Genomic DNA, 21,653 nt, shown 5'->3' with positions numbered 1-21,653 from the left:
AAAGAGCAGCCACCACAGTATTAAGTTAGTAAGAAGTAAATGAACAAGGTGAAGTACACAACAGGATGATGTAAGATGATGGGGCTGCTTAGCTCAGGTGGTCAGGGGACGTCTGTCTGAGGAGGGTGGCATCTTGAGCCCTATCAAGAATGAGGAGGCAGCAGCCACACAAGAACCTTGTGGACGAGAGTCCAGTTGGAGGTGATGGAGTACAAAGGCTTTGAGGTGGGGGGCAAGCCTGGGGGTATTCAAGGAAAAGACAGAGAACCATCATAGCTGGAGCAGGAGGAGGGGTGGGGAGATAATTGGAGGAGGATATGAGGTGGGAGCAGTCGGGAGGAGCCAGGTGGCTTTATAGGCCAGCATTTTGGGTGGAAGGAGAGAAAGGATGTGTGCACACCAAGTCATCACCTGTGGTGACTTCAGAAGACTGTTAATGTCCCTACACTGGAGGCAGGAAAAATGAGCTAATGGGGATATCAATCAAGGGTTGGTGGGAGAGGATTAACTCTGTAGGTTAAGGAATCAAGAATACAAGCGTTGATCATTCTTGCAGTCTGAGCTAGAATTTGACAGTACTTCTGGACTTTTTTCAGTGATGTGATTATGTTAGGATGTGCCTTCCAGTTACCTGGCCTGGATTTTCTCAAAACTGAGTTTATGGTTAACTTCTTGCTTACTCTGAGCTCCCGTGTGTTGTTTAATCCTTGAAACAACCTGGTTTGGTGGTGAAGTTACAGGTCTTGCCTCAGGTCACACAATAGTAATTGACAGAGTCACGCCTTCTCTTTTCCCAGTGGCCTTTCTGGTCGCTGTAGATGGCTGGACCTCCTGACCTTTCACAAGTACTGCTGTCTGGCTGTGTGAACTAACGACCTTGCTTATCTGAAGTTCTGTTTGTTTGAAAGCTTTCAGATAGTTTAATTTGAGGCAGGAGGTAGTTTTGATTCCCTACCCTGCTTTCTTCTGATTGCTTTGATTTTTCTCAGGCAGCAAGGTCTTCCACTAAGAGCGAGGTGTTTCTCCAGCCACTTGCAACTGCATAGGTGCCACTAGATGAGTATGAGGCCAGGATGGTTCCAGGGAAATCACTGAGAATGAGAGGCAGCATGGAAGACAGTGAACTGAGAGCTGAAGTCATGAAGTGAGGACTAGTGATCTCAGTTAGCAGGTGATACACAGGGTGGGGTATAATCTACTTTAATGATGAGATTAATAGCTAGGGTTTGAGAGGGCAGGAGGAGAATGGTGTAGAAGCAGTTCCAGGAGCAAGGAGCCCTACTCTCTTGGAAAGGCACAAGAGAAGGCATGTCCTCAGGGGAGAGCGGAGTTTGGTTAGAGTAAGAAAGTGACGAGAATGTTGAGAAAGAAGATTGAGGAAATGAAAGAATTTTGCTTACAGTAGTTGCTAAGTTCTGGAAACCCCGGGAGTTAGGGAGAAGAGAGATGGGAACAAAACAGGATGTATGGGGACAAGGGGGGTAATTCAGGAGTCTGTGGCTGATGTGATAAGCAGGTGATAGGAGTGTCATGTGGTTTCAAGACTGACAATGTTGAGCAGGTGCTGGGTGTTGGAGGGCGGATAGGAAGGGGCATGGGATGTAGTGACACTTGGAGGCTAGACAGAGAGTGTCCTGACTCCAGACCTCTGCCGATGGAGGTGGGGAATAGCTGGTGCTGCTCTGGGTGTTTCTAGCAGTCAGGGAGAGTGCCAGTCTGCCGTGGAAAACACACAGATTATAAACTGTTCATTCCCAAGAGGCCTCAAACAGGCTTTATGTGACTTGTATAGTTTCTAGAACTGGGGAATTTTTTATGGAAAAATTTGTCTTGGGGCTCTGCCTGAAAAATGTGAAGATGAGCAGCACCAAGTCAGTGTTCCCACATAGCACCTATAGTGCTCCTTTGGAAAGGACATAGACTACTCTCCCTCAGTCTTTATGCACTTGGCCTGCCCGCTGTATCTCTAAGCATTTGAGTTGTGACACCACGCCCCCCATCTTAAGAATATGCCCAATTTAGGGGCGCCTGGGTGGCTCAGTTGGTTAAGTGTTTGACTCTTGATTTTGGCTCTTGGTTTTTGCTCATGATCTCACGGTTTGAACCCTGCATCAGGCTGACAGTGCAGAGCCTGCTTGGGATTCTCCCTCTCTGCCCCTCCCTCACTCACTGTTTCTCTCTCTCTCAAAAATACATAAAAATAAATATTAAAGAAAATATGTGCCACACCTAGTAAATGGAGGTCAAAGAAAATAACAGCTCCTTATAAATTGTACAGTGTGGTATGTGTGTGTGTATCATCGCTGTTAGCAAGGGAAAAGCCCTTATCAGGTGGGCACATATGTGTGTGATTTTTAAAATATCGTCCTAGGTGATAAATCCTGTTACTTGGAGTGCCCCAAAATACGTAATTTTAATTTTTATCAGTACAAGGGCAGATAATACATTTGGCCCTTGACCAGCACAGGGTACAGTTGAAAATCCACATGGAACTTTTGATTAGTTTCCCCCAAAGCTTAACCTACTAATAGCCTGCTGTTGACTTATCAATATAAGCAGTTAATTAACACATATTTTGTATATGTATTAAATACCGTATTCTTAGAATAAAGTAATCGAGAGAAAAGAAAATGTTACTAAGAAAATCATAAAGAGGAAAGTCAACTGTGTATTCCTTTTCAGAATAGAACCTCAGCAATTCCTTTGGGAAGTTTAAATGTAGTTCCTGCTGCCAGTAACTTTATGCCTGAACGTGGGCATCAGAACTCACATTAATGGTTACTGGGCTCATAGTCCTTTGTTGATTGTTCTTGGGAATTTCCACTAGAGAAAAGTACAGCAGCCTTCATTTGAGAGCCTCCACGGCACTTTCAAGTGATCTTCAGTTTCCATCAACCTCTTGGGTTAATTACAGTTCCCCCAGAACTTTGACTGAATGGACAAACTTTCCAGCACTTCTCCAGTAAGCATGTTATTAGTCACCACTCCTTTCTCTTCTCTTCACCCCCATGGATGGTTGTAAACTGAGTGGTTGGAGATCTGACAGTTGAGAGCTAACGTGGTGCAGTTGGTGTTGGTGATCCGCTGAGGGTTCTCCAAAGTAGCGTCTTGTATTTTTGCCCTTCACAGAAGAAGCACTTGTTTTGCTTGCTGTCAAGACAGTTTGGTGCCAGGACAGTCTGAAATATTTACTCATTGATTTATTCAAGACGTATTTATTGAACACCTACCAAGTGCCAGGTACAGTAATTTCAGGCGCTGGAAATAGCACTGAACAAAACAAATGACCTCCTGATCCATGGCACCTACCTCGGAGAGGAGGACAATACAGTAAATAAACAAACAGTGAATGTATATGTGGTGACAAGTACTATAAGAACAGTAAGATGTGGTTTGGTGTGTCTTAGTATTGAAAACATGGCCTTTGAGATACAAACGATAACAGTCTCTAAAGACAATGAGGGCCTTCCTTTCAGGTCCACTGAGGGCAACGCAGCCCCTTTCCACCAGAAACATTCCTTTGCTCTGGTCAGCATTTGAGAGCTTGGCCTGTGATAGAGAAAGCAAACTTCTCTTTCACCTGGCTCCTGGAGCACTCCTCATTTCACCTATTCCCAAAGTCATTGCAACTCTCGGGCTTGTCTTGAGGTAGTTGGCCTGGCAGCCGAGCCTCTGCTACGTGCTGAGGCTAGACCGAGGCTAGCTGAGTGGTGAGGTAGCCCGTGATTCATGTGAGAGGGGAGAGAAGCCTGGAGGGGTCACACTGAAATGACTTCATCAACCCCAGGAAGCCCGGTGGCCTACTGGTGACATGACTAAGGCAGATTCCACAGATGGCCCCAGAAGTATTAGCATGAGGATTATGGGTGTCTTTGTGCAGTCCTGGTCACAATGTCCTTTCACGTGTTGTTTCTGACAAGATCTTTTGAAAACTGAAAAGGAACGCTGGAACATGGATGCTGAGTCCTGGTAACTTTGAAATTATTTGAAGTACATTTTCCATTATTAGAAATCCATTTTTGAGATGAGGGCAAGAATTTAAGCTGTTTTACACACTAGTATTTGAGATGGATCTCACCAAAAGGGTCCTGGGTCCATGGCTTCTGAAGTCCTTGAGTTCATAGGTCATAGTTTGTGTGTGTCTTTACGTCTGTCATTTAGAGTCTAGAGCATGCCCTTAAGCAGGTGAAAAAATACTAGATTTTATCAATAGTGACCTTTCAAATGGCCACTGCACATAAATAAATATACGGTATGTCCGTGGTATTGAAATTTAATGGGGTGATCAGGGAAACATTTCTAAAAAGGTCTTTAGGGGGTGATAATGGAAAAAAATTGAGAAACTGTTCTAAGGAGAGGATTTATTAGTTTTGATCAATATGTGAAAATGGACCACTATTCAGAAAATGTTAAGAATCCTTGAATGTGAATTTAAAAAAAAATTTTTTTAATGTTTATTTATTTTTGAGAGAGAGACAGACAGAGAGCATGAGCAGGGGATGAGCAGAGAGAGAGGGAGACACAGAATCCAAAGCAGGCTCCAGGCTCTGAGCTCTCAGCACAGAGCCCGATGTGGGGCTCAAACTCGCAAACCGTGAGATCATGACCTGAGCTGAAGTTGGATGCTTAACCGACTGAACCACCCAGGTGCCCCTCCCTGAATGTGAATTAACAGGGAGTCCCACCCATTAAAGACATTGAAACTTTCCTTCCAAGTTATTCAGATGGGTTACTGTGATTCTAGTTATAGATTTAGGTAAGGGTAGAATTTATAGTCTTGTTTGAGTGATGAATATGAGGTGACAGTGGGTAGGAATGGTGGTTTGCATGGTGTTGGTGTTTATAAAATGTAAACTTATGTATCAAAATGTTATATCTAAAATGCCAAGATTTTATGAGTCTTATAATTTAAGTTGGGTTTGTCATTGTAAATGTTCTTTCCTTATAAATACCTAGCAGTTATTTTGAAGTTTCTGAATTACTTATCCTAATAATGACAACTTCCAGGCACCCAAACCTAGAGGAGATGGGTAGTTTTCTGTACTGAAAACAGAAGCACTTAAGTATGTAGAACCTGCCCAGCTAACCAAAATACGTGGATTTATAGATCACTTTCAAATAAGGCTGGTCACAGAATAAATGTCAACTTTGGAATTTGGCATGGTAGAATTAAAACAGCCAAGAGTTCATCTCTGATATTCAGTACTTCTCCACTTACACAGAACTTTTAAAATTCTCTCGTTCCTTGGTGAAAAGATACTTGAAGGTCCAAATGGGTAACCAGGGCATTTGTTTTTTTATTTTCCCCAGGCTCTGAACTCTTAATCTCCAGTACTGTGGAGTTGCAGGACTTTGATCCATGTGATAGTTTGCCATTGTCTTACTATGGGTGCAGATAAGGGATGGTGTCACTTTAAGCATGGAAATGGTCACACAGCAGAGAAACAAAGGGAGGAGTGATGATGGTTGAGTTGGTTTGATCAACTCCAGCTTGAGGTTGTACTTCTGGTCTTCCTTATCCCTGGGTCGCATCGGTTGGACTTTCTAGTGAACTGTGTCATTCTTTTTTATCTTCATTCCCACTGTCCCTTTATTGGTCTGGCCTTCATAAAAATATAATATCTACTACTTATTCAAAGCTTTGTGCTTATAATGGAATACAAAACTCCTTTAGTCTTTAACACTGTTTATGTTTTTGGTCCGTGTGTCAAAGATATTCCTCCCATTTGAGTTAAGAACTGCATCCATCCGCACCCGCAGAATGTATCTCAGTGGAGCCTATGGAGGAGAAACTGACTGAGCCTCCTTACTTTACTGCTAACCAGTGAATTCAAGTTTCAGTGAGTGCCCTTTCCCAGACAAGTTGCTGTCAAAGCAGCCTCAAGATTAATAAATAGTGCATTCCAGACCAGGCGATACAAGTGTCGATGTCACAAAAGGGGACTTTTTGCTAACAAATTTGCCGAAAAACACTTTTATACTAACTATATCCAGAACATGTGTAAATCACACAGAGAGACCCTCACTTCATCTTGGGCTGAGTTATATTTATAATGTCCTCAAGATAGTTCTCTTGCTCACATTCTTAGTTTTACCCTAAACGAAATGGATTTTAAAGAGAAAACTCTCCTGTTTTCTGCAGAGTATTTCTGACACCAGATGAATGGGCTTTTCCACATCAAGCAGTTTTCCAGTTCTAAGTGAACACCTATTTAACTCACTTCTGACACTGACTCCCTGGAGTTAGCACAGACCCTGAAGATTACCAGCTCAGTCCCACAAGACTGCCCCCTCCCCATCTTCAATTGAAAGTCCTAAGTTGTCACCTGTACTTCCAACCTACTTGCTATAAATCAAGGGTTCCCACAACCCCTTTGGGTTCAGTAATTTGCTACAATGGGTCACAGAACTCCAGGAGATACATTTACATATAGATGAATGGCCAGATGAAGATCTGGAGTAAAGTCTGGGAGGGTCCCCAGCACAGAAGCTTCTGTCCTCATGGAGTTTAGGGTGAGCCACCCTCCTGGTACATGATGTGTTCACCAACCCATCTCTCCTAACCCCTTCAGTTAGGGTTTTTTTTACTGAAGCTTCATCCTGTGGGCATGATTGATTAACTCAAACTCCCTTTCACCTCCTCTTCCTAGAGGATGAGGGTGGGGCTGAAAGTTCCAACCCTTCAATCTTGCCTTTGTCTTTCCGAAAACCAGCCCCCATCCAGAAGCTATATAGGGGCCCCCCAGCCACCAGTCATCTCATTATCACTCCAGAGATTACCAGGCTCTTAACTCTTGTGTCAGGAACCCAGGCCAAAGACCAATTACTAGAACAAAGGTGCTCCTAGCACTCAAGAAACCACAAGGATTTTAGAAACCTCTCGGTCTGAAGGTGCAGTTGGGGGGGGCGGGGGGCAGTGACTAAATCTATCTCTTACTATGTCACAGATACACTGGATTCACAATCAGAGCTTTGCTTTATCTTCCTGAGCCCCCCAAGATTCTTCCATTTATATATTCCAAGCTTCTAAAATCTGCAGGATTTTTTTTTTTTAAACCAGCCAGGCCTAAATCAATGAACATGTGGCTTGCTGAATCAAAGAATACGGGTTTAGCGGCGCCTGGGTGGCTTAGTTGGTTGAGCATCCAACTCATGATTTCGTCTCAGGTCATAATCCCAGGGTTGTGGGGTTGGGCTCCTCGCTGAGTGTGTAGTCTGCTTGGGATTCTCTTCCTCTCTCTCCCTCTCCCTCCCCTTCTCCCTTCCCCACCTCTGTCCCTCTCTCCTGCTTACACACCAGGCTCTCTCTCAAAAAAAAAAAAAAAAAAAAATATGGGGTTTATACATTTTCCAGCTTTATTGTTAGGTTAGTATGTGTTTATTGAATATACTGTTGTTCCCATGTTATGAATGAGGAAAAAAACAGGGAGGTTAGGAAGACTGCGTTAGGTAAGACAGTAGATAATAATGGCAGCCAGGGATCCCTCCATACATAGATCCTTTACCAGAATGAGGATCTGTCCTACACACTTTTTCCAAATGACTTTCATATGTGTCACTCCCCATACCAGAACCTTTGGTCATTTCCTTTGTACCTTGTGTTGGCTTACAAGCCCTTTGAATTTCAGGGCTTGTAATGTGATTGAAATATTTTATGTTATGTGATTTTTTTGACTTTTATTTTTCTGCCCAAGCGAGCCTTGTTCTAATTATAAACCCCTGAAGGGCAAAAGACCGGATCCTCAGTCAATGCTTTCTAGGGATGACTACTTAGCCCAGTTTACCTTGGAGGGTTCCAATTCATGCCACTTTATGTCACAGAGTGACTATTAAGAATGCCCCCTTTCATTCTGAAAAATGTCCTCATCTGGAGGGTACATTGTATGGTGACCCTGTTTACATACAATAGCTATTCACCAAACACTTGTTGCTTCATACTGCTCAAGATCCTAAGGAATTTAGCACATTCAGTTTTATTTCTCATGTAGTTTAAAATTTTTTAACCAAAATTTTTACTTGTTTTATTTGTTTTAATTTTTAAAAATGTTTTATTCTTGAGAGAGAGAGCGCCCGCGCGCACACACAAGCAGGGGAGGGGCAGAACTAGAGAGGAACACAGAATCGGAAGCAGGCTCCAGGCTCTGAGCTGTCAGCACAGAGCCCAACGTGGGGCTCAAACTCACAAGCCATGAGATCATGACCTGAGCCGAAGTCGGACGCTTTACAGACTGAGCCACCCAGGTGCCCCTTTAACTGAAAATTTTACACAGCAGGGACCATATTCCACTATCCTGAAAAAACCACTGCTGACCCTTAACAACAACAACAACAACAAAAAGTAACGTATTCACAAGATTAGAATACTCACACTGTGTATTCTGGATGGAAAAAAACTGGAAAAGCCTCTCTCCCTCCTTCAGTTCCTTTCCTTAAAGGTAAATTCATACACGTGTCTAAATTAAAAGTTTAGAAAGCGATTACAATACATAAACCATTCTCCTGTTTTTCTCCTTCTCAGTCTTAGACATTTTTCTATACCAGCACACACACATTTGCCTGTCTTTAACAGCGCTGTTATGTGCATGTCTTACAAGTTACTTAACCAGCACAAATAAGATGTCTTGATGGTGAATTTTCAGCTGTTGTAGGTCTGTGAACACCAAGCCCTCTGGGAATGTGGTAACCGTTGCCCCTGTTGTTTGAAACACTTGGATTAAATGACTCTTGATTGCTTTCTTTGCTTTTTGATACTGAGGAGTGAACTGTGCGCTTATTTTTGGTGTGTAAAATAAGATTTTCAAATGTCTGAGAATTATTATAGCAGGTAATTTCTCTTTCATCATTGTCTTTAGAATTTTAAGTTGCTTTAATGGAAAGAGTAGTGCTGTTTTTAGCAATGGGAGGGTATGCTACAGTGTTCTTGGCAAAGGAAAAACCTGAGGAATGCATGGTCAGTGTTGTTATAAGAAACGTGAACCCTAGGAGTCTATTTGATAGCTTCTGACTGCACGTATAAGGCTTGCTGAGTTCTATAATGACAGGGTGGAAAATCTGAACTGGGTGTTTTTATAAACACTCTCTAAAGAAGAGATTAAACTGTATCATGGTTGCTGCCTGCGTATGGCCTAAGAGCTATTTACATTTTTTAATGTTTGAAAAAATCAAGAATCAGTAAAAGTTACGTGAAATAAAATTTTAGTGCCCATAAAGAAGGTTTTACTGAAATGACAGCCATGGTCATTCATTTACATGTTTGTCGAAGGCTGCCTTCATGCTACAATGCTGCAGTTGCGTAGTTAGAACAGATTGTGAAATAAAGGCAATCCCTGCTTTGCATGGTTTTTGACACGCACGGATTTTAGTTACCACAGTATATTAACTCTGTACTTGGATAAAGTACAAGTTTCAGCTCTTCGGTCACAGATCACTATGTAAATGACATATATGCATGGTGATTGATCACTGTATATCTGTTACTCAGTTTACACACACAGCAAATCATGTGGTTTTCTTGCCTCCTTGTTTCCCAGTAATAAACCCGTGTTACAGTTGATTAACCTGTGGTTAATCAATAGAGGGAATTGACCAAAAAAGATGAAAAGTGCAGCAAAGAGAAAAAGTGGTAATGCTGGAAGCAAAATTCCAGTGGAACAGGGGCACCTGGGTGACTCAGTCAGTTGAGCGTCCAACTTCAGCTGAGGTCATGATCTCGCCGTTCACGAGTTCATGAGTTCGAGCCCCGCATCGGGCTTGTGCTGACAGCTTGGAGCCTGGAGCCTGCTTCGGATTCTGTGTCTGCCTCTCTCTCTGCTCCTCCCTGGCTCACACTTGGTCTCTCTCTCTCAAAAATAAATAAACATTAAAAAAATGAAAAACAAAAAATTCCAATGGAGCATAAGTGGAGTGATAGAAGAACTCACTTACTTTGGGAATGTTGAAACTGCCTTGATTTGGAAGACTGGATGTGCAGCCAGAGAAGCCTAGTGAGGGTCCACTTATCAACAGAAACAAGGAAAGTGGTGACAAAAACAATGATGTTCCAGTGGAAGTACCACTGGCAAAAAAAAAAACAAACCACAAAAAGTAAAGCAACTCTCAGAGCAATTGTGATATTGAAAGAGAAAGGATAAAATGTTGGGAGCTGATCCAAACCTAGAAAGTGACAGTTCACTAAGACTAATTGAAATGATGCTTGCTCCATTATCAGAAGTTATATGACTAAAGACCATCACAAGCACTGTTCAAGCTACTCTTGGTAATTTTTTTTTTTTTTTGGCAAAGAAATTTAAACACTTTAATTCTCAAGTTTCTAATGTTTTAGCCACATTGTACTAAGTAAATATTAATTTTACTGTTCATTCCATACATTTTTAACCCACAATTTTTAATGTTTTGACAAACAAGTTTAAAGGTCATAGAAGTTGGTTTCCATACTTTCATGCAAAGCAAATACTGGCTGTGTTCACTATTTGGCCAGGTATAAAAAATGTTTTCTGAGCTTTGCTCTAGATAAACAGATGGGTGGGAGGAAAAGGACCATTTTACGAGTGACTTCAGGCTTGTGAGATGATCCCAGGCTTTTTGGCCTGATCTCAGGCATACAGTGAAGCAAGAAGTCAGGGTTGTTCACAAAGCTGGAGGCATCACAATTCCCAACTTCAAGATGTAATACAAAGCTGTAATTATCAAGACAGTATGGTACTGGCACAAAAACAGACACTTCAATCAGTGGAACAGAATAGAGAACCCAGAAATGGACCCACAAATGTATGGCCAACTAATCTTTGACAAAGCAGGAAAGAATATCCAATGGAATAAAGACAGTCTGTTGAGCAAATGTTGTTGGGAAAACTGGACAGCAACATACAGAAGAATGAACCTGGACCACTTTCTTACACCATACACAAAAATAAACTCAAAATGAATGAAAGACCTAAACATAAGACAGAAAACCATCAAAATCCTAGAGGAAAAAGCAGGCAAAAACTTCTTTGTTCTCAGCCGCAGCAACTTCTTACTTAACATGTTTCCGGAGGCAAGGGAAACAAAAGCAAAAGTGAACTGTTGTGATCTCGTCAATGTAAAAACCTGCACAGCAAAGGAAACAGCAAAACTAAAAGGCAACTGATGGAATGGGAGAAGATATTTGCAAATGAAATATCAGATAAAGGGTTAGTATCCAAAATCTATAAAGAACTTTCAAACTCAACACCCAAAAAACAAATAATCCAGTGAAGAAATGGGCAAAAGACATGAGTAGACACTTTTCCAAAGAAGGCATCCAGATAGCTAACAGACACATGAAAAGATGCTCAACATCACTCATCATCAGGGAAATACAAATCAAAACCACAATGAGATACCACCTCACACCAGTCAGATTGGCTAAAATTAACTCAGGCAATGACAGATGTTGGTGAGTTTGTGGAGAAAGAGGAACCCTTTTGCACTGCTGGTGGGTATGCAAACTGGTGCAGCCACTCTAGAAAAGAGTGTGGAGTTTCCTCAAAAAATTAAAAATAGAACTACCCTACGACCCAGCAATTGCACTACTAGGTATTTTTCCAAAGGATACAATGTGTGCTGTTTCGAAGGGACGCGTGCACTCTAATGTTTATAGCAGCGCTATCAGCAAAATGGGCACTTGGGTGGCTCAGTCGGTTAAGTGTCTGACTTCAGCTAAGGTCATGATCTCATGGCTTGTGAGTTTAAGCCCCACATTGGGCTCTGTGCTGACAGCTCAGAACCTGGAGTTTGCTTCAGACTCTGTGTCTCTCTCTCCTTCTCTCTCTCTGCCCCTCCCCTGGTAGCACTCTGTCTCTCTTAAAAATTAAAAAAAATAATATAAACAACAGATGGACATAAGGGAACGAACCAAAAATAATATAAAAACAGGGAGGGGGACAAAACATAAGAGACTCTTAAATATAGAGAACAGGGGCGCCTGGGTGGCGCAGTCAGTTAAGCGTCCGACTTCAGCCAGGTCACGATCTCGCGGTCCGTGAGTTCGAGCCCCGCGTCAGGCTCTGGGCTGATGGCTCAGAGCCTGGAGCCTGTTTCCGATTCTGTGTCTCCCTCTCTCTCTGCCCCTCCCCCGTTCATGCTCTGTCTCTCTCTGTCCCAAAAATAAATAAAAAATGTTGAAAAAAAAATTTAAATATAGAGAACAAACTGATGGTTGCTGGAGGGGTTGTGGGTGGAGGGATGGGCTAAATGGGCAAGGGGCATTAGGACACTTGTTGGGATGAGCACTGGGTGTCATACATAGGGGATGAATCACTGGAATCTACTCCTGAAATCATTATTGCACTATATGCTAACTAACTAGGATGTAGACTTAAAAAATAAATTTTAAAAAATAAAGAAGTCAGGGTTCTTTAGCCTGTAGCACCCATGGGAGTAAAAAGTGTGTCCAAGGCTAGACTCCTAGGAAAGTTCTTTTTGCTTGTTTTAGAAGTAAACTTAATCTGTGTATAAACACATGAATAAAAGAAAACACCAAGTTCAAGGCAGTTGTTTATTCAGGGGAGAGAGAGAAGGTGGGATTGAAGTAAGGGGAATACAAAGGTTAGAATTTGTTAACGCTGAGAAGTAGATACACTTGTGTTATGGTATGTTCTCCAGTTTTCAGAATATTTGAAATGGTTTATTAATTTTTTTAGAGTAGGCACAGCTACAACTATACATTTTTGGAGAATTAGATACTGTCTTAAGCCTGTAGAGTTAAATGAAATTGGTAGTGCCTGGGAGCCTAAAATTCCTATGATGTCCTTGTTAGCAGGTGACAGCAGGTTATTCCAGCCCATTGCACATGGAGTGAAGGTGTCTGAGCCTTTGGCTTGTTGTCTTGGTTAAAGCTCTAGTGACTTTAGAACTAGAGGAACCTGTTTTTCATGGCAAAGACCAGGCTGTTTGGCAATTTTATAATAGGCAATGTTCAAAATGCCTGTCAGGGTTTGGTAATTTAGGTTCATATTTCAGATAATATGTGATTTTTAACCATTTCTGATGCTTTTCCAAGAGAATGTTAACTAGTTCCTAAAGACAGGAATTCCATTTTTACATATTCTGAAGCGAGTAGATACAGATTTGGTGCTCTGCAGCTTTTTTCCATTTTTCTTACTCTGCATTTTGAAAACTTACAGGATGTATTTCATTTTGCACTAGAATTTGTGAGCGTACAAATAGGACCTGAGGCATTTTTCATGATTGTTTTCCAGTGCTATTCTAAGACCAATATATTGTTTTGTCATCTCTTAATAGTAATTTTTATTACTAATATTTATTACTAATTTTTATTAAATAGTAATATTTATTAGGGAATAACTTCCTGAAAGTTTGTCCTACCAAGTGCCCCTCAGCCTTGACCAGTGGTGCTGTCTGTGACCTTGTCATTAAGTGTGACTGTAAACAGGCCCAGCAAAGGGCCTGGCCTTTTGAGCCCTCAGATTGTGATGAAGGCCCTGAGGAATGTTTTGGCTTTTAGGCAACTTCAGTTTCATGTTTTCCCCACTGCCTGTTACTATAGTGGCTTTTTCTTTCTGTCCATCTGAGGGGTGGTTATGTTAATACTCAGGCTCTGATTGGACCACTATTAAAAATAGTGTACATAATGTGCCTGGCATAATGCTTAGTGAAGGCAATAGGTGGGGTTTCAAAAAATAAGTAAAGCTCTACATTCTTTTTTCCTTTTTTTTTTTTTTTAAGACTTGTTTGTTACTTTTTGATAGTGCGAGCTGGGGAGGGGCAGAGAGAAGGGGAGAGAGAGTCCCAAGCAGGCTCTGTGCTGGCAGCACAACCTGATGTGGGGCTCTATCCCATGAACCACGAGATCATGACTTGCTTGAGCTGTTACGTAATCTCTACAACAAACTTGGGGCTTGAAATCATAACCCCAAGAATTGCATGTTCCATCAACTTAGCCAGCCAGGCACCCCCATTTTGGTTCATTTTGATTTTAACCTGGATCTACCAAGGTACAGTACTTTAATTAAGAGTAATTTTTTTTTTAATTTTTTTTTTCAACGTTTATTTATTTTTTGGACAGAGAGAGACAGAGCATGAACGGGGGAGGGGCAGAGAGAGAGGGAGACACAGAATCGGAAACAGGCTCCAGGCTCTGAGCCATCAGCCCAGAGCCCGACGCGGGGCTCGAACTCATGGACCGTGAGATCGTGACCTGGCTGAAGTCGGACGCTTAACCGACTGCGCCACCCAGGCGCCCCTAATTTTTTTTTTTTTAAAGGAAGATGATAAGTCATGGAAGCCACGTTACATACTAAAGTATTTCTGGCTTTTTGTACAAGCCTTTTGGAGAACAATGAAAGGGAGTGGAGAATGTATGACCTGTGCTTCCTAAAAGAACATTGCCTCCTTTAAAACAAGCAAACAAAAACAAAATTATTTATTTATTTATTTATTTATTTATTTATTTATTTATTTATTTTGAGAGAGAGCATGCACATGAGCAGGAGGTGGGGGGCAGAGGCATAGAGAGAAAATCCCAAGCAGGCCCCGTGCTGTCAGTGTGGAGCCCGACCCAGGCCCAATTCCACAAACCTGAGCCAAAATCAAGAGTTGGCACCTAACCAACAGCCACCCAGGTACCCCCCAAAATTCTTTTTCATGAGTTCACTTCTTAAGCCTAGTGAATAAAAATGTATATCATAGAGGCTTAAAAGCAGATGAGTTAGTAGAAGCATGTGACAAAATGAGAATTTTCTCCATTTGACAGGGTACTTCCATACTCAAAGAAAGGATCTGTCTTGACACAGTAGGGTGTGGTTAGATTTCATCTTTATTGAACCTAGCTTCAGCCAACTAATCTGCTACTTTGAGCTCTTCTACTCTAATGAAATTTGTGTAAAAAAACAGAAGCTGTTTTTATTAAGAAATTTTCAAATGTATACAACAATAGTGAAAACAGTTCTTTTTATTTATTTATAGTTTTTTTAATGTTTATTTTTGAGAGAGAGAGAAACAGCGTGTGAGCGGGGAAGGGGCAGAGAGAGAGGGAGACAGAGAATCTGAAGGAGGCTCCAGGCTCTGGAGCTGTCAGCACAGAGCCCAACGTGGGGCTTGAACTCACCAACCAGAGATCATGACCTGAGATGAAGTCAGATGCTTAACAGACTGAGCCACTCAGGCGCCCCTGGGTGCAAGCAGTTCTGTGAGCCCACGTGGACTATCGTTCAGCTTCAGTAATTGTCCACACTTTGTCTTTACAGGCTTACTGTATTTTTAGTTCCAAGTTTTCTCTTAATAAAGATACATTTCTGAATTCCCCTGTGCAAAGGAAAAAGTGAAGGCTCCCCCTCCCCCAATCCCCTCTTACCCCACCCAGGGAACCTAAAAATAAGGCTGTTTTCTGAAACTTAAACTATGAAGTCAATATGTGGTCATTAAGAGCAGATGTGAGCAGCTGTCTGGGACATAATGGTCTCTCAGCCTTGCAAGATTTGTTAGGAAGGGACCATCACATCTACAGAAAGAATGTTCCAGTCAGAAAGAAGCAGCAGTCAGTAGCAGCAGTCAGGAAAGGAAGTGTCACAGAGGCACATCTTGACTTTGTTTTCTTGACCGAGGTGTGTCCTGAGTTGTCTACTCTGTGGTTCTGGCCTGCCTGGTAGATCCTGATGGAGAAGGATGTTCATAGGAATTCTGCTGTAGACTTTTCCTTACTCTGACTCCAAGTGACCTGCTCCATTTCAGCTTGCTTTCCGAGATGGTATGCTGGTTCATACATACATCCAACCTGCTTGACAGTTCGTCAGCATCCTCTTGTGTGCTTTGCTAGCAAGGATCACCGTCCCTGCATCTCATCAGCTGGGGCGCTAAGAGTAAGTGTGTGAGTTTACAAAAATAAGGGTCAGATTCTGGGCAGTGTGGACTTCACCAAGGTAACTACTATCCATCCCTAAATAGGCTTTTCTTTCTTCTTTATACACTCAGCCTTCTCTACCTGCACAGAGTGTGTATCCGGCTCCCTTGCTTAGGAAAAGCTACCGAATTCCCACCCTTGATACAGTGGTCTCCCCGTTGCATTCTCTGTTATGGTGTCTGGTGGTTCCCACCTGGCTGCCTTGAGCTTTGTTCGACATTGTGTCATGTTTTTGTTTTAACTGAGATATAATTTACCTACTATACAGTTCACCCATTTGAAGTATGCAGTTCCTGGGGCACCAGGGTGGCTCAGTTGAACGTCTGACTCTTGATTTCAGCTCAGGGCATGATCCCAAGGTTGTGGGATTGAGCTCCGAGTTGGGCTGTGTGCTGAACGTGGAGCCTGCTTGAGATATTCTCTCTCTCTCTCTCTCTCTCTCTCTCTCTCTCCCCCTCCCTCCCTCCCTCCTTCCCTCCCTCTCCCTCTCCCTCTCCCTCTCCCTCTCCCTCTCTCCCTCTCTCCCTCTCTCCCTCTCTCTCCCCCTCTCCCTCTCCCTCCCTCCCTCTCCCCCCCTTCCTCTCCCTCTGCCCCTCACTGTGGCTTGCACTCTTTCTCTCAAAAATAAAAATAAATAATATTAAAAACAAAGTGTGCAATTCCTCCCTTGGGTTTTTTGTCAAAAAGACTGTCCCTGAAACTGCTCAAGAAGCAAGGACACAAAGCAGTCAGTGATCTCCAGGGTGCTCAGCTTGGCAGGGTACTGGATAGGCTGTTGCTTCTTCTGTAGCAGTTGGGTCCTCCCTGCCTTGATGTTGTTTTCAGTTGTGGTTCATAAGTGGATCCTGTGGCTCTTGTCCATCTTGTCTTGTTCATAGCAGTGCCGCCTCGGACATTTGACAGCCATGGGGGTTGAGTGGATCATACACCAGAGAACCCTTTCCCTGTCATATTTTCCTTGGGCCTTTGTTGATTGTGTATGGTTGTTTGTTTGTTTTGTTTTTGAGAGACAGAGAGCAAGCTGGCAGAGAGAGAGAGGGAGAGAGAGAATCCCAAGCAGGCTCCATGCCATCTGTGCAGACCCTGACACGGGGCTCAAACTCATGAACTGTGAGATCATGACCTGAGCTGAAATCAAGAGCTAGATGCCCAACCAACTGAGCCACGCAGGTGCCCTGATTGTGTATGTTTTGTGATCTTTGGCATGTTATCAAAAGTATCTGCTCCAGGTGCACAATCCGCTGATTCTGGTTGATGTGTTATGGACAGGAGGTGCCCCTAATTTTTTTAACTGCCTTATTAAAGTATTTACATGCATAAAATCAGTTATTTTAAGCATACAATCCAGTGATTTTTAGTATATTTACAGAGTGTACAATCATCTCCACAAATTAATTTTAGAATATTTCCATCATCCCCAAAAGATCCTTGTGCCCATTTGCAGTCATCACCATCCCCCAATCCCCCAGCACCAGGCAGACACTAATCTACTTCCTGTTTCTCTTGATTTGCCTTTTCTGTACATTTATAAGATTCTACTCGTATGAAGTGTCCAGATAAGGTACTTTTTAATTGGTGTTTTAATGGATGGTTGCTTTCAAATTAACAGAAAATTTCTTCAGAATATGCTTTTTCTGCTGTACTAGTTACCTGTGATTTATTGGTGTGTGTGGGAGTTCCTTGAGGTGTTTGTTTTGCCCAGTACTACACCCTTTTTTATCCATAGATTGATGTTTTGTCGAACATTTGGTTTCATGCCCATTAGACGGAAGACCTATTTTGGGGAAAAACAAGATCTTGCCCTCTGCTTTTGAAAGCTATCCCCTAGTTAGTGAAGTAAACCTAACAAACATGAAAACAATTAGAGGAGAGTAAATGACAGCTTACAACTTATTTGAGATGTTAATTGAACACCCTGCAGATTGGAATGCCCTTCTGCCAGAAGACAGACGGGTGGAGGCCAAGGAGTAGGAGAGGTGGTTTGGACTCATGATCCCAGAAAGATGATAGGTGGTACTGGTCAGACATTGGATCACATTGTCAGCTCACTCCCTTTTCAACTTGCTTTCCATCCTCCTGATTCCTCCAGGAGAAAGGCTCATTTTGGTGCAGGAGATACCTCCAGCACTTGCTTATCTCTCTCTCTCTTTTTTTTTTAATGTTTGTTTTTATTTTTGAGGGAGACAGAGACAGAATGCGAGTGGGTTAGGGGCAGAGAGAGAGGGAGACACAGAATCCGATGTGGACTCCAGGCTCTGAGCTGTCAGCACAGAGCCTGACACGGGGCTCGAACTCATGAGCTGTGAGATCATGACCTGAGCCGAAGTTGGATGCTCAACCGACTGAGCCACTCAGGCGCCCCTCTGTCTTTTTAAGAGAAAGCAGATATCTAGGTCTTTCGGAGGTATATGTAGCTGGCTGGAATTCTGTGACATTTTTGTTTGTTTCCTTTGTACTAGAGTGGGGTCAGATTTGGGGGCACCTTGAAACCCATGCCCCTCTTGGAATGCTCAGATGGGAGCCATTATAAGTGTTGGAACGGAGGAGTGCCCTCAGCTGCCTTTGGAGTTGGGACAAGGGTTAGCAGCTTCCTTCTGAGGCTTGTGTGGAAATTTCAGTGTGAAGTGGCTGACTTGGGCAAACAGTGGATAAGGAAGGTTAAGAGGTCCAGGTCCTTCCTGACCTCACCTTGCCGGCTCTGGTCTTTCAGTGTTAAGTTCCCCCTTGATGCCTGGTGTGATGGGCACATACCCGGAAGGATCCTGAAGTGTGATATGTTCTTTTGCTTTTGAAAGCTATATTTCTTTTTTCTTTTTTTTTTTTAATGTTTATTTTTGAGAGAGAAGAGAGCAAGCAGGGGAGGGGAAGAGAGAGAGGGAGACACTGAATCCTTAGCAGGCTCCAGGTTCTGAGCTGTTAGCACAGAGCCTGATGTGGGACTTGAACTCACGAATCGCAAGATCATGACCTGAGCGAAAGTCAGACGCCCAACCGACTGAGCCACCCAGGTGTCCCTGAAAGCCATATTTCTACATTGGATGTCATGTGTCTTTATTTTTTTTTTTTTAATTTTTTTTTTAGTGTTTGTTTATTTTGAGACAGAGAGAAAGAGCAAGCGGGGCAGGGGCAGAGAGAGAAGGAGACACAGAATCTGCAGCAGGCTCCAGGCTCTGAGCTGTCAGCACAGAGCCCGATGCGGGGCTTGAACTCACAGAGCCGTGAGATCACGACCTGAGCCGAGGTCGGACGCCCAACCGATTGAGCCACCCAGGCGCCCCTCGTGTGTCTTTAATAAGTTGAGGCAGGGACAAAATCAACATGCAACTGAAGTATAGTTAAGTTGGTTGGGTTGGTGTCTTTGTTGTTAGGTGATGTGTTTCTTTCCTGTGCAAGGAAGGAATCACTAAGCCTAATGGCAACACTTTAGAAACCACTCACGACTCACGGAGAATCTGTGCTGGATCCTGGGCTCTGGGAAACAGCGGGCCTCCTCTTACAGGTCTGTACATGTTCTCCGTTGGCAGGATTGCCCTGTGAATCCAACTGGTCTCTCTGCTTTGTGTTTTAGAATTCTGTCGAGTTTCAAAGATAGTGGGAAGATGCCGGGCCTCCTTCCCTAGGTGGTGGTACAATGTCACCGATGGATCCTGCCAGCAGTTTGTGTATGGCGGCTGTGAAGGGAATAACAATAATTACTTGACCAAGGAGGAGTGTCTTAAGAAATGTGCTGGTGTCACAGGTAAGGCAGTGGTCCTTGGGGAAAGGGCGTAACTTAGAGACCATTTATTAACTTGGGTTGTGGATGCCTTTTGCATTTTGCTAGCTCTTCACAGCTAAACCTGGGGGATGTTTTTAAAAAGCAGAAGGAAGGCCCAGTTTGAAGGTCGCCCACATAGTGGTTTCACAGCAGTACTCTCCCTCCTCTTCCCAGAAGGAGAGTAGGCCACAGGCTCAAGCTGGGGGAGGGGGACATGACCACCTCTTCTCCCCGACTTCCCTTCTCCCACTGCCGAGTATAAGTCCCCCGCCAGGCCCGGCATAGGGGAGTCCCCCAGGGCCGCTCAGACAGGTTGCCCTCCTTGCTCCCTGGGCATTTGGGTTATTTTTACCTCTGGGGCAAATGCCTTGAGGAGCTTACCCAGCCAGCCAAGTTGTGAGTCAGATTAAAAGCGGAACAGACTTCTGGAATCTGTCCTTCTCCCAGCCCTTACCTGGGAGGGACTCAGTGGAGTCAAGAGAATGTTGACTTTGAGAGCCTCATAGTTTAAATAAGAACCTAAAGCCCCACAGCAGAGGGCACTGGCTCCAAACTGAGCCGTGAGGGCCTCCTTGAGGGCTGTGGCAGTGAGACATTGGTCCTCTGGGGTTTGATCCCTTCCAAGTGCTCTAGAGACCTGAGGATTTGGCGAGCCGATAAAACGTCATCGGCGATCTCCCTAACGTTGTTACGTGACTTTTCTCATCCTTTCTTGATGGCACGGCATCACTGCTCAGGCCCTGGATCAGGATTCTGTGAGGACGCACCGGTGCCCTCAGTACTCCCACGTGCTGCCAGCCTGTGCGCCTTGGGCCAGAGGCAGGTCCTGCATCCTTGTTGGGTTTCATGTCTCCTCACTCACTGGCTGTAATCTCTCTTGGCTTTGAGAGCCATTCAGAAGTCAGATACGCTTATTAAAGTTGTGTATAAAGAGGGGGAAACAACAGTGGCCTTGGCTGTGGCCTGAGGTTCAAAACATCGTGCTTGAGCACACAAGTCCACAGCGACCGAGTGCCTCCAGGAACCGTTTACTGATCTTTGTGTGCCGCTGCCCAGCAGACACTCAGCAAGTATTTGGATGGCTGAGGGCTGGGTATTGCTTTTGGATCATACAGGCTAGTCCCTCACCTTTTGGGAGCAACTGGCAACCTTACCAGATGGTGACTGAGGAGAATACCATTTATTATATTTTTTTGTGGTCAGCTGTGACCGGCATGGGAGCAGGAATTAAAGGGAAATATTTTTGCTGCCTTTTCTGTCAAGAGTTGACTGTCGCAAATGTGCCTGCCTGTTCTAGTTTCTCTTTACTTTTTCAGGAAAACAGTTGGAAGTTTTAAGAACACAGGCAGTGAACAGTGGGCACTCAGGATGTTGCCATGAGGGGTCACGGGTGGTTGTGTTTGCTGGAGAAGGCAGACAGCTGTCTCCCTAGAGGTGGGCCGGAGTCTGAGGGCCCAGAAAGCTCATTTGTTGGCACCTGAAGTGTGGCTCCACCGCATGTGCTGTTGAAGCACTCTCTCGTGAGTCTTTCGTGAGTCTCGTGAGGAGAGCTGGAGCAGCCAGGGCAGCTAGTCACAGGGTCTTTTGCCAGCATATTCTCTCCCAGGCGGGTAACCTCTATGGGAAGCCGAATGAGAAGGTCAGTTTATTAATTTATAATGAGAACCAGAACTACCCCGGGGACCAGACACTTGGGTCTCTGTGCCTGCTGCACCTGTAGTCCACGTAGGCGAGCCTCTCAGGCAGATTCCCAGGAGGTTGCTTGATGTGGACAGAGGCAGAACAAGGGGAGCTGGTTTGTGATGTGAATGTTCAATGGCATCAGGTTAGGCCGGCCCCGCGCCTCCGCACAAGGTCTGCAGGGACCAGCGGGGAGGCAGAGGAGCCAGGTTCTGTCCCTCCCGGACCCTGCCCACACTTCCTTGTACTTCCTTAGCGGGCTAGCCTCTCCACCCCTCCCCCCATAACTTGGTGTGTATGTGTGAGATAAAACATACGTACCATAACATTTACCGT

The 21,653-nt window shown here is 43.8% G+C and overlaps 1 protein-coding gene across 1 annotated transcript in view; it reads left to right on the top strand.

Moving 5' to 3' along the window:
- The window catches only part of SPINT2 (serine peptidase inhibitor, Kunitz type 2), a 28,911-nt gene that overhangs the window by 1,854 nt on the left and 5,404 nt on the right, over nucleotides 1–21,653 (top strand). The window contains exon 2 of the mRNA XM_040445985.1: nucleotides 19,449–19,619. Coding sequence (XP_040301919.1) covers nucleotides 19,449–19,619 — 171 coding nt within the window. The remainder of the gene's footprint in view (nucleotides 1–19,448; nucleotides 19,620–21,653) is intronic.

The sequence above is a fragment of the Herpailurus yagouaroundi genome, unplaced genomic scaffold, assembly GCF_014898765.1.
Source record: "Herpailurus yagouaroundi ecotype Mexico unplaced genomic scaffold, PumYag 194, whole genome shotgun sequence".
Lineage (NCBI taxonomy): Eukaryota > Metazoa > Chordata > Mammalia > Carnivora > Felidae > Herpailurus > Herpailurus yagouaroundi.
This window is presented reverse-complemented; position numbering and strand designations above follow the sequence as displayed.